At 40.1% G+C, this 13,650-nt stretch overlaps 2 protein-coding genes and 1 non-coding gene across 3 annotated transcripts; 2 read left to right on the top strand and 1 right to left on the bottom strand.

Annotated features, from left to right (window-relative positions):
• Positions 1 to 3,122: 3,122 nt before the first annotated feature.
• Trnar-acg lies at positions 3,123 to 3,195 on the bottom strand. The gene has a single exon. It is a non-coding gene; the product is annotated as a tRNA-Arg (tRNA).
• Positions 3,196 to 9,865: 6,670 nt separating this feature from the next.
• On the top strand, positions 9,866 to 11,096 carry LOC107035539 (innexin inx2-like). The gene has a single exon (XM_015253008.1). The coding sequence runs from the start codon at positions 10,179 to 10,181 to the stop codon at positions 11,094 to 11,096; it is 918 nt and encodes a 305-aa protein (XP_015108494.1). The 5' UTR covers positions 9,866 to 10,178.
• A 49-nt stretch (positions 11,097 to 11,145) lies between these two features.
• Positions 11,146 to 13,644, top strand: LOC107035590 (innexin inx2). The gene has a single exon (XM_015253074.1). The coding sequence runs from the start codon at positions 11,459 to 11,461 to the stop codon at positions 12,533 to 12,535; it is 1,077 nt and encodes a 358-aa protein (XP_015108560.1). The 5' UTR covers positions 11,146 to 11,458; the 3' UTR covers positions 12,536 to 13,644.
• The last annotated feature ends 6 nt before the right edge of the window (positions 13,645 to 13,650 follow it).

Genomic DNA, 13,650 nt, shown 5'->3' with positions numbered 1-13,650 from the left:
GCCTGGAATACCAAAGGGGGATGTCGAAGAGAGCATACACCCAAAAAGGAGGAAAAAGTTAGAATGGAGTGAGAGGGAGGCCAGGGTGACCGGTGAGTAGAAACCAGAAAAACCGGCCCTCACCCGCCTCTCAAACTCCCCCACTTTAAACAGCGCCGGAGCCTGAGAAACTCCTCTTACTTCCACTCAATCTCCCCATCCATTGACTGTCTCTATTTCCCAACACTGGTTGACTCTGGTGCTCCATGTCGCCTCCGGGCACAAACCTCCCCCGAGGCATGACCCTATACGTGAGAGAACTCAACTTGAGAATACATCGGGAGCCGTGCGATAACTCGTCGCAGGTGACTAACATCTGAGTTTAACCGGAGGATTCAACGATTAAAAGAACAATTATCGAGTGATTGTTGAGCCTTGCGAGGGGCCTTCATCAATAATCCGTATTAAGAGCTTAATTGTACAAAATTGAATGATTATTGTTGAATGTATTTGGATATACTTCTTAGAAATTTTTATTGCATTTTAATTTCACCGAAATTTTGACGAATTTCGCCATGAACCGAAAATTTCAGTTGAATTATTTCATAAACATTAGTAGAAATCAGGAAAATTCAGTTGAATATGTCTTCTTAAATTTGCGATGAACCGAATGTTCACGATTTCATTAAAAATTGAAACAAATCGGAGAAATATGCGATAACTCGTCGCAGGTGACTAACATCTGAGTTTAACCGGAGGATTCAACGATTAAAAGACAATTATCGAGTGATTGTTGAGCCTTGCGAGGGGCCTTCATCAATAATCCGTATTAAGAGCTTAATTGTACGAAATTGAATGATTATTGTTGAATGTATTTGGATATACTTCTTAGAAATTTTTATTGCATTTTAATTTCATCGAAATTTTGACGAATTTCGTCATAAACTGAAAATTTCAGTTGAATTATTTCATAAACATCAGTAGAAATCAGGAAAATTCAGTTGAATATGATATCTTCTTGAATTTGCGATGAACCGAATGTTCACGTTTTCATTAAAAATTGAAGCAAATTGGAGAATTGAGTATCTGAGTTTAACAACAGGATTTGGCGATTGAAAGAACAATTATCGAGTGAATGTTGAAATCTCCTCCTTGTGAAAGGCCTTCATCAATAATCCACATTAACAGCTTAATAATACGGAATTCCATGATCATTATTGAACATTTTTAGATTAAATAGTCGATATACTCATTGGAAATTTTTATTTCATCATAATTTCACTCAAATTTCAAAGAATTTCGCGATTAAAAAATAGGAATTTGTTGGAAAAATCAATGTAAACTGGAAATTTAAGTTCAATATAATCTTAAGATGTAAATTTTTTAATGAATTCATAAATATTACGATTAAAAAATCATTTTCCTCAAAATCGAATTCAATCCCCCTCTCCCGAAACCATTATCCACCTGCCCCTGCAATTTCAATTCTTTCCCACCAGTGATTTAGGACAGTATCAAAATAGTTCAACAAATCTAAATAAAGAAATCCTGGGGAATGCAGCGAAAGAGGGGAAGTCCCTCCCCCTCCGTAGGTCAAGGCCACGAGTAGTTGGTCGTTGAAGAGACCGGCTATATTCTATTCATGATAATCGTCACACGTGGCTGCGATAAAAATAGCCCATCTTTACCGACATAAGATTCCCTCACACGACACTTTTGCATTATTTTTGTCGATAACCCATGGCTGCACATAAAACGAGACGGAGTTGCACGAATCCGGGTTGATTTATTTGACCCAGAGGCTGTGTGCATAGACTCCGTGCTCTTAATTAATTTCATTTGTCTCTCTTCCCTCCGTCTAGTTACATGCAACTTTTTTTAACGACACATTTTCTATAGACATTTTTCGACATGAATTTTCCAAGTTTTTCCACTCGACTTTTCTCCTCTTTTCGTTAAAAAAAATCAAACAGAAAAATTAGATAATTTGGGGCGAGGAGTTTCTATAGAAAATATCTCAATAGAATAAGTTGTCTGTAAAAATTCAATTCACTTGATTTTTTTAAAGAATATTTCTAATGAAAAACGCGTGGATAGGCTGCCGATTTTTTGCAATAGAATCGGCTACAAACTAATAGAAAGTTCAATAGAAATCCACTAGAATTTCCTGGCGAAGTCGTTAGGTTCTTTTTTACACTGTCAATAACATTTTCTCAATTTGCATTTCAATATTTCCAGACCCGGAATTTTCAGATATTCATCTTTTATTTACAAAGAATTTATGCAGTATTCAAGGATTTCCGAGTCTGTTATTTATAAAAGGGCGATTTTTACTTAATAATTCCCCGTGCTTCGGTGACGTCCACCTCTCTTGACATTCACAAGTGGTAGATGTCTTTCATGCTTCATTTTACATGCAGCTGATCGTCAGTGCCCGAGAAATGAGGAGAGAGATAACGGGGCAATGGTTTCAAGAGTCAGCAGCGAAATACGTTTCATCGTGTCACTTTAGACTTTGAAATAAAGGAAAAAAGAGAGAATGAAAAGAGGTAATGTGAGTAAGCGGATGACGCTACACTGAAATTCTCCTTTGTCTGCATATAGGTACATCACGTTTGGGATATACCTGCGGGGCCTCTCACGACCGTGTTGCCTGGTGTGGAGACCCCCGTGGACCTGATACCCGTCGAGGACATCGGCACGCTCAGACTTGCAATGCAAAAAAGACAATGCGATGGGGGATTCGGGAGAAAAGTATTTGCTTGTGGTCCTGGTGGGATGCTAAACTGGAATCCTACAATCCTTGGGTTGACGGTCTCCTTTCTTCGAGAGAAATTTGGGTATTTGAGGATTTGAGGGGTTCGAATGTGAGGGGAAATAATTGGTTTGAGTGGATGATATGCTTTGAAATTGAGATCTCCCCGATCAGTCCTCATAAGACCATTCATTTTTAGCATCTCCACGAGACACTCACACAACTCCAGCGACGGCTTGTCGGCATGTGATAACTGCCATCAGCTAGCCCTGTCAATTCTTCCCAACATTTCCCAATAACTCCAACCCCACCAGAGATACCGACCCCCACCCACCTGCAATCGCAATACAAAAATCCGGTTTTTCCAGTGAAATCGAAAAAAAATTCTCGATCCTGCCAGGATTCGAACCTGGAATCTTCTGATCCGTAGTCAGACGCGTTATCCGTTGCGCCACAGGATCTTGTGGCACAGGGCCCCCTTGCGTCGTGAGGAGGGCCGGCAAGCCAACCCCTTCCCCCTAGGGTGGTCGCTCCGGTAACCTCCATCCTTCATCGGACTTATTAATCAATTAACTTAATTAGTGGCCTGCACGTCTGATCATAACTCAGTGGTTACATAATCACTCTCGTGATATAATGCCCACGGGTTTTCTATAGCGCCAATTACGAAAGATGATATTGGAGTTGTTTGGGGGGACTTATCACCGATTATAAATGTTGATTTATGGCGGAGAGAATACTATTATTCTCAGCATTTTGTTGATCGTAACATTGACTGCGGCTTAGTATCATGTGCGAAATTTTTTTATAGCAAAACCTGGCAAATTCGAATAACTTTATGGAACAATCAGTGGAAACTAAATTTGAGTTAAATTATTCTATAAAAATTGATAGAAATCAGGAAAATTCAAATTTGGTACTGAATATTCATGTTTTGATTGAACATACATAGTTGTAGAATTTCTGTCTTCGTCATGATTGATTAGTCTAGGACAGTGGAAAATGAATGACGAAATAAAAAAGGCCTTGAAGCCATTTAATTTTTCAACGTCAACGTTGTGAATACATCGCGTTGACCGCAATAAATTTCCCTAATTTCTGCGTCACTGATCAAATATCAAGCTCTCAGCGAAGAATTCACGCTGAAATTTGAAGTTTCAATTCTGCAGGGTAAAAAACCTCTCGTCGACCATTCACCGATTGTTCTGGATGATTAAAAAAAAGTTGTCAACAGTGGCTCGAAAAATTGATGTAATGAAAAGTTCTCATTACCGATTAATGTCACCGATATTTATAATTACGAAAGATGATATTGGAGTTGTTTGAGAGGACAAATCGCCGATTATCGGTATTGATTTATGGTTGAGAGAATAATGAGGAGTTCTCAGTTTTTGTTGATCATAATATTGACTGCAGCCTAATTCGCCAGGTTTTTCTATTAAATTCTTTCGTACATGATTTTCCGTTCTTCTTTCTGGGTACGTCCCATGGTCTCTTAAAGAATAATATCAGAACCGGATTCGAAGCAAAAGCCACATGCCCACCACAACGGTTGTCCCAGGAGATAGCTCCACTCAATTAAAGAGAGTCTTCTAAAAAACCAAAACTATCAGTTACTGGTATCATGTAACAGGTTCCGTGGTTGCTAGACATGCAAATCCGCAGTGTAGTCTCTCCAGGTGGAAAATATCGAGAGTAGTTATCAAATGGGTGTATCTTAAGAACCAGAATCTATTCACATGTGATCCTCCAGAAGAGGAAAAATTAACGGGCAAAAAATGTCAGAGGAAAATCTAGGGAACTTGAACTTTCTATTAGTTTTTGGCCGACTCACGCACGAAAAAATTTAATAGAAAAATCTATCGAATTCGTTAGAACATTCTATTGAATTTCTATTAAACTTTCTATTAGTTTTTGGCTGATTCTATTGACATGTTCAATAGAAAACATTCAATAGAAAGAGTCAACAGAATTCGATTTTTCTATATAACTTGTTCTTTTCATATATTTTCTATAGAATTTGCTCGACTCAGAAATTCCAAGTTTTTTTCATTCTATTTTTCTTTTCTTCTCATCAAGAAAATCAAACGAAAAAACTTAAAAAATTTGAGCCGAGGAAATTCTATAGAAAATATCTCAATAGAATAAGTTATATAGAAAAATTGAATTCTATTGACTTTTTCTACTGAATATTTTCTATTGAACATTTCAATAGAATCGGCCAAAAACTAATAGAACAGTTCAATAGAAGTTCAATAGAATTTTCTAACGAATTCGATAGGTTTTTTTATATTTTATTTTTTTAATATTCTCTAGAATCAATCGGGCCTCTGTTCCCCTGCGCATTTCGTCGTTAATTCTTCGAAGATTTATAAACATCTTCAACAGTCTCAAGTCTTAATGAAAACACTCACCACCTGATGTTTATATTTCGTCTTGCGCTCAAGACTTCCCACGAAGGAACTGATACGAGAGCTTGGTCCACATGCTAGAATGTTTGATTTTTTAATCTGATACAGGAAACATTTTGAATTAACAACGCAGCGAGGAAAATCCTCTGAGTCATTAGGGTTCAGTCGGAAGGATCAATGACTAAGCTGACATTATTTACTGTGCAGACTCATTGTGCTGATATTGAAGATTTGGATGAGTGTTGCAGTAATGTAGCTTCTGACTATTTGATAATTTTCTATATAAAATTCTATCTATTGGGTAGATAGAAAGTTCATTCTTTTGAATATTCTTGCAGGAAAAGGAAACACTGTTAAAACTTTTTGGTTGAAAAGTTCTATTGAAATTTTGTAAGAGTTTTGTAATTATAAATTCAAAACTTTATTTCAGTTCCCTTATTCAATAAAAATTGATAGAAATCAGATTCATGAACATCTTAAACAGTCTCAAGTCCTAATGAGAACACTCACCACTTGATGTTTATATTTCGTCTTGCGCTTAAGTTGATTTCCCACGAAGGAACTGATACGAGGGCTTGGTCCACATGCTCTCAAAGCAATCAGTTCTAGTTTCGAGAATGTTTGATTTTTTAATCTGATACATAAAACTTATTTGGATTAAAAACGAAGCGAGGGAAATCCTCTGAGTCATTAGGGTTCAGTCGGAAGGATCAATGACTAAGCTGACATTGTTTACGATGTAGAGTCATTGTTTTCTCTGATATTGAAGATGTGAATGAGTGCTGCAGCAATCTAGCTTCCGAGTATTTTACAATCTATATAAAATTCTATCTATTATGTAGATAGAGACTGAATTCTTTTGACCATTCTCGCATGAAAAGAACACATTGTGTAAACTTTTTGGTTGAAATTTCCTTTTCAGTTTTTTCGATGAAATAAAAGTTCCCTTGAAATTTTAAGGAGATTTGCCCTTAAAAATTCCAAAATTTACGGAAAAATCAGTGGAAACTAAATTCCAGTTCAATTATTCCATAAATGTTGATAGAAATCAGGAAAATTCAGCGGAATTTGGTACTGAATATTCATGTTCAGATAGTCATGTCTAGGACAGGGGAAAATAGATGACGAACATTTGCTCGCATATCCCATCAGCAATAAAAAAAGCCCTAAAGTCGTTTAATTTCTCAATGTCAACGTTGTAATTTCTGATGAATATATCATGTTGACCGTAATAAATTTCCCTAATTTCTGTGTGACTGATGAAATATCAAGCTCTCAGCGAAGAATTCATGCTGAAGTATGAAGTTACTAATTCTGCTGTGTAAAAAACCTCCCGTTGACCATTCACCGATTGTTCTGCATGAATAAAAAAAGTTATCAACTGGGGATCGAAAAAATCGATGTAATGCAAAGGTACTTATTACCGATTATGTTCACCGATATATTTACGATCAAGGAGAACGTGTGCGCAAGTCTCGTGCATAACATAATGATTCCATAATCCCATTAACTGGTGGGATAACCTTTTAGATTCGCAGAAAGTCGAACAACAATGGAAGGACTTTCCTAAAGAATATCTATGCAGCTTTTTGGCTGCAATTTCTGGTAGAATTCCTAGAAATTTTTATTAAGTGCATATTTGGCAGAAATTTAATGGAAATTCTAACAGTTTTATGGAAAAATTTATGGAAATTGTATATTTCAGTTCAAGTATTCCGTAAGAATTGATAGAAATCATAAAAATTCAAGTAATTACAGTCAGGAATTTTACATAAATTGAAATTCCACTGAAAATTCAAGGAATCCCGCTATCGAAAATTCCTAATTCTACGGGAAAAAATAAATAAAAACTGTCTTTCACGTCAATTATTTTACAACAATTCTCTTCAATTTTCAATTCAGTTTTAATATTTTCATCAAGTGACAATTTCACTGGAATTTCGAAGAGTTTTATCACTGAAAATTCATAATTTATTAAATTCATAATTGAAAACTCGGAAAGTCAGTTCAATTATTCCATGAATATAAACAAAAATCATAAACATTCACTAATAATTTAGTACTGAATGTCCATGTTTTTATTTAAAATCCAACTAAGCCGGCAAATTCTTGTGTTTCTGATGCTCAAAAATTTGAAATTCCACTGAATTCTCAATGAAGAAAATTAAAAAAAAAATGATTTTGTTAATCGAAGTGTGAAAAATTATAGTAGTGTTTAGAACAACATATTTCCTGGAATTCCTAAAGAAAACAAGTGATTTCGAACAGATGAATTATTTTTTCCCGCATCAAATTATTTCGTCGAACTAAAATCTGTCTAAATAAAATTTATCCCCCGGAATTCAGCAGCATAATGCACCACGCAAATCCACAACATTAAAACCTTCTGGATATGCTATTCTAGACGCTCCCAGGAATGTTCCAAGAGACACCATATCCATTCGATACTTTATTCCACGAGAAACGCACCGAGAATGATTTGGTATCGACCGGTGAAGGTGTACAGTTGAAAACTACCTCTTGAGCATGGTAATGCGATGACTGTCTCGAGCTACGAAATAAATGGGAGGACTGAGGTACCCCACCTCAGTGGAGGCGCCCACGTTCGTTGTGTAAAGCCACTGAACACTGAAAATGAGAAAAAAATTTTGAATGTCCCCATGGGAAACACTATTTGATGAATCCTACTCTCGAATTTTGGAACCCGTTACACCAGTTTCACGTGTAGAGACTCTTTTGATATCAGACGATATCAGAGTGGAGACTAAATTTATACGACGTGATGAGTCAATTCCACTTTCTAAAAATTCCATTATATTTTTTGTGAATAAACAGTGAACATTTCTCTCTTTCTTAGTTTTTTTAAATTAATTTTTTAATTGAGTAAAATCCCATTTTTCGATGCAATTTTTTCTATTGAGATATTTACTGCGGAAAATTCATGTATCGGAAAATTCCAGTACATGAATTTTCCGATTTTTTCTACTGTATTTAAAAACAGAATAAAATTTTTTAATAAAATTCTAATAAAGCTTGAAGAGAATTCTAATGGAGATCTAATAGAAATTCAATAGAATTTCTTAGAGAAAGCGTTGGGCTGTTCTATTAAATTCTTTCACGCATGAAAGATCTCAATAGAATAATTTGCATAAAAAAATAGAACTCTATTGATTTTTTCCATAGAACATTTTCCATTGAACATCCAATTGAAATCCAATAGAATTCCCTATCGAATTCGTTAGATTTCCCTATAAAATTCGCACGTTTTTTATTCATTTTTCAAGAGAATGGAGATACTAAACCCAGGAAAATCCCCTTTCCGTAAATAGAAGTGATCGGAAAATACAAGTTCTTATTTTACATTCAATGAATATACAGAACAAATAAGATTATTTGCCAACACCTGCTCCGTCATGCAAATAACTCTAATCCCCGAATCATCACTTCCTAGATGAGATGCGTACCCGAGGCTTTTAATAACTCTCTGTTGCGTTTACGAGTCCAACAATTCCTTTATGGCACTGCCACAACCGGTATCGAGGTAGGTGTAATGATCTTCACGAGGAGCTCAATCGAGTGACAGTGATTTCCAGAATCAGGTGATTTCCTGTTGATTTCTGTGATTTCTCAAATCTTAGAAATCATGATCTACTAATTTCCGCCATTTTACGAGTTTTGCGATCTTTATTCTCCATTAGATTGGAGATATCAAAAACTTAGTTTCTTTCATAAGGAAAATTGAACATCACATACAATTTAATTTTCAACAGACTGAAAATTCAGAGAAGTTATTGCCTGAATTTTCCAAATTTTCAAAGTTTTCCAGTGCCGTATGGACCATAAAATCGAGAATTACTTGAGAAATTAACCGATTCGTCAATGAAGAATTCAACAGAAATTTCACGTAACTTTGTCGTTGTTAAAAATTTCAAGCGTTTTCACTTGTCATTTCAAGACTAATTTTCTGACCGTGCCTTTCCCGCCCTCGAATGACCCCTCAAGTCCATTCCCCTGAAACCCCCAAAAAACCGAAAAATCCGATCGCCTCACCGGCCCCCAAGCCTTCGATTCTCTTTCCGGAAAAGCCGTACACCTCCGACTTCCTCCCCTCCTCAGGCCCCCCGAATTTCCCATTTTCTCAGGCCCCCACCGGGCACCCTCGCCGCGACACCGTCACCATAGCAACACATTCTCCGACTCCCGCGTCGCGCATGCGCCCGTCATCCTCCCGACATCGCCCGACTTCCCCCGAACGCCGGTATCTCTGTCACTGGAGTGAGAGATCGCCGGCTGCTAGCCCTGGGGGGGGGGCTGACCCGAGGGGGGAGAATCGACCCCTTCCCTGCGCGGCGGGGGGTGGGGGGCGGGGGGTCGAGCAAATGTTGAGGCCATGGAACTGAGAGGGGCGCTCAACCACGCGGCACATCATCCGTTTCATGTTGTACCGAAAAATGGTGCTGTCTGGGGGGGGAGGGCGGAGGGGGGGCAGTCACGAACGGGCGGGGGGAGAGGGGAACGCGCGGCGTAGAGCAAGAGAGAAGACCAAGTGAGCGAGAAACGCGCAGCTTGTGCACGTTTTACCGAAGGGGAAACGAAATACAAACGTGGGGGGGAAAAAAAAGAAGTTTATACTACAGACAAGTGAGTGAGCGAGAGAAGAGGAGGGGGTGAGGGTCCGCTGGCTCTAGAGGCAGCCGTTCAGTCCCCGATGCCCGACAGAACGAGTGTGTAGGAAAGAAAAGCTTGCCGTGCATTACTAATACCCTTTTGATTGACCCGCAACGAGTTTGAAATAAATAAATAAATTGACTAATAAGTGAAACGTCAACTGCAAGTGACTGATTGATAAACCGCGAGTGACAGGTGTTGCAGTTCTCGTTGCGCCGTCGAAAGGGGAAATATTTCTTGTGAATTTTCGGGTAGTATAAACGCGATTGCGCTGGATGGTCGCGTGTTATCGGTGAAATTGACTGAACCCGGGGGTTGAATAATCGAATTAGCTAGTTATCAGTGGCAATAAAAAGTAATAAATCATGTTTGATGTATTTGGCTCGGTGAAGGGCCTCCTGAAGCTCGACCAAGTGTGCATCGACAATAATGTATTTCGATTGCACTACAAGGCAACGGTGATAATACTGATAGCATTCTCCCTGCTGGTGACATCGCGACAGTACATTGGCGATCCAATAGACTGCATCGTCGACGAGATACCCCTGTCCGTGATGGACACGTACTGCTGGATCTACTCGACATTCACAATTCCGGATCGCAGTGGAGTAGTCGGCAGGGATCTTGTGCAGCCCGGGGTGGCAGCACACGTCGAGGGTGAGGATGAGATTAAATATCACAAGTACTATCAGTGGGTGTGCTTCGCCCTATTCTTCCAAGCAATGCTATTCTACGTGCCCCGTTATCTGTGGAAAACGTGGGAGGGGGGTAGAATAAAGATGCTCGTGCTGGATCTCAATTGTCCGGTTATGAGTGACTCCTGCAAGTCCGAGAGACGCAAACTACTGGTGGATTATTTTCGAACTAATCTGCACACCCAAAATTTCTACGCCTATCGGTTCTTCCTCTGCGAGGTACTCAATTTCATAAACTGCGTCGGCCAGATATACTTCATGGACTTCTTCCTAGACGGCGAGTTCACGACTTACGGCGCTGATGTCGTGAAATTCACGGAGATGGAGCCAGAGGAGAGGATCGATCCGATGGCTCGGGTATTCCCCAAAGTAACTAAATGCACCTTTCACAAATATNGGGGGGCAGTCACGAACGGGCGGGGGGAGAGGGGAACGCGCGGCGTAGAGCAAGAGAGAAGACCAAGTGAGCGAGAAACGCGCAGCTTGTGCACGTTTTACCGAAGGGGAAACGAAATACAAACGTGGGGGGGAAAAAAAAGAAGTTTATACTACAGACAAGTGAGTGAGCGAGAGAAGAGGAGGGGGTGAGGGTCCGCTGGCTCTAGAGGCAGCCGTTCAGTCCCCGATGCCCGACAGAACGAGTGTGTAGGAAAGAAAAGCTTGCCGTGCATTACTAATACCCTTTTGATTGACCCGCAACGAGTTTGAAATAAATAAATAAATTGACTAATAAGTGAAACGTCAACTGCAAGTGACTGATTGATAAACCGCGAGTGACAGGTGTTGCAGTTCTCGTTGCGCCGTCGAAAGGGGAAATATTTCTTGTGAATTTTCGGGTAGTATAAACGCGATTGCGCTGGATGGTCGCGTGTTATCGGTGAAATTGACTGAACCCGGGGGTTGAATAATCGAATTAGCTAGTTATCAGTGGCAATAAAAAGTAATAAATCATGTTTGATGTATTTGGCTCGGTGAAGGGCCTCCTGAAGCTCGACCAAGTGTGCATCGACAATAATGTATTTCGATTGCACTACAAGGCAACGGTGATAATACTGATAGCATTCTCCCTGCTGGTGACATCGCGACAGTACATTGGCGATCCAATAGACTGCATCGTCGACGAGATACCCCTGTCCGTGATGGACACGTACTGCTGGATCTACTCGACATTCACAATTCCGGATCGCAGTGGAGTAGTCGGCAGGGATCTTGTGCAGCCCGGGGTGGCAGCACACGTCGAGGGTGAGGATGAGATTAAATATCACAAGTACTATCAGTGGGTGTGCTTCGCCCTATTCTTCCAAGCAATGCTATTCTACGTGCCCCGTTATCTGTGGAAAACGTGGGAGGGGGGTAGAATAAAGATGCTCGTGCTGGATCTCAATTGTCCGGTTATGAGTGACTCCTGCAAGTCCGAGAGACGCAAACTACTGGTGGATTATTTTCGAACTAATCTGCACACCCAAAATTTCTACGCCTATCGGTTCTTCCTCTGCGAGGTACTCAATTTCATAAACTGCGTCGGCCAGATATACTTCATGGACTTCTTCCTAGACGGCGAGTTCACGACTTACGGCGCTGATGTCGTGAAATTCACGGAGATGGAGCCAGAGGAGAGGATCGATCCGATGGCTCGGGTATTCCCCAAAGTAACTAAATGCACCTTTCACAAATATGGTGCGTCCGGCACGGTTCAGAAGTTCGATGGCCTCTGCGTTCTACCCCTGAACATCGTCAACGAGAAGATCTACGTTTTCCTCTGGTTCTGGTTCATCATTCTCTCGATACTCAGCGGTCTCAGTCTGGCTTATCGAGCTGCTGTCGTTGCGGGACCCAAATTACGTCTCGTTCTTCTTCGTGCACGATCGCGTCTCTCGCCGCAGGACCAGATCGAGACCATTTCCCAGAGGTTCCAGATCGGCGACTGGTTCGTTCTCTATCAGCTTGGCAAGAACATCGATCCACTTGTCTATAAGGATCTCGTGTCGGATCTAGCTCAGCGGTTCGAGGGGAAACAAACGGTTTAGAGGAATCTCGTTATTAGAGATTAGTCGCGAGCATTTACGGAATTTTTATTGTATTTTGAAACTCAATGGTCTCGGGGGAAATTCACGGTCTTCTAGAGGGTTTTTGTTATTAATTTATGCTGACCGAGTCCGATAACTGCACACGTGACACTAAATTTTGTAGAAAAAACTGGGTAATTCGGTGGAATGTTTCTATTGGAATTCTTGATAGTTATCTGTGCTTATTTTCGTACAGAATTCGCGTAGAAAAATGAAATTCCACTGATTTTTTTTCTACAAAAAATTTCTGCTGGACATTTTCTGTAAAAGAAATGCGCAGGGAAGCAGAAATGCAATAGAATTTTCCATCGACTTGACTGGGTTTTTCAGTGAAGTATTTCCGTACGTGTGATTTCAATGAAAAATCAAACATTTCGACGTATTAATGCCAACGAATATTGTGTCTGGCTGGATTGGAGTCGACTGCCCACCTCCCACATTTGAAATACAATTTTCTCTGTCCATTGCTCGGTAATCATCACATGGCTTCGAGAAGAAACATTTTCTGAAATTAATCATCATATTTCTTCGTTGAGGGCCCTTGGGTCGTGGGACGGAGGCTTGTAGACTCTAATTGTGTGATAAGCGGGTGACGGCGTTGTTTCCTCTTCTTAGGTGCCAGCATTACAGGCATATTCATCAATTTCCCATAATTTCCCGGAGTATTCGAAAGTAGCTGTTACGTAGCGTGCAACAATCCCCGCCATCTGCCGATAGAAAACCGTAGGTTGTCAGCAGTTGGGGCCCCTTGGGCCTTGGCTCCCTCCTTTGTCCAGGTGTTTCCCCAGTAGTATTCGCGGATAGGTCAAGCATATCCGTTTAATTCCTATTTTCTATTCTGAATTGGGGATACGCATGGACAGGATGCAGCGAATGTTCAAGGGCATTTGGGTTTGCAGCTGAAACTAGATGAATTTTCCGCAGCGGGAGATTGAATTTAGGGGATTTTCATGGGTGTGAAGGTCAAGCGATTATATGAGCATACTTTTTTCGAGTAGAAACAAGTTTGCTCATGACTTAGAAAGATTTGGACGCCTCTAGATTCACCTAAATTGAACCTTGAACCTTTGTTCCTT

Source organism: Diachasma alloeum, unplaced genomic scaffold (genome assembly GCF_001412515.2).
Source record: "Diachasma alloeum isolate Michigan unplaced genomic scaffold, Dall2.0 Dall_scaffold_00199, whole genome shotgun sequence".
Classification (NCBI taxonomy): Eukaryota; Metazoa; Arthropoda; class Insecta; order Hymenoptera; family Braconidae; genus Diachasma; species Diachasma alloeum.
This window is presented reverse-complemented; position numbering and strand designations above follow the sequence as displayed.

What these genes read in the sequence shown, in the direction of transcription:
- LOC107035590 (XM_015253074.1), top strand. Translation starts at nt 11,459, where the DNA reads ATGTTTGATGTATTTGGCTCGGTGAAGGGCCTCCTGAAGCTCGACCAA.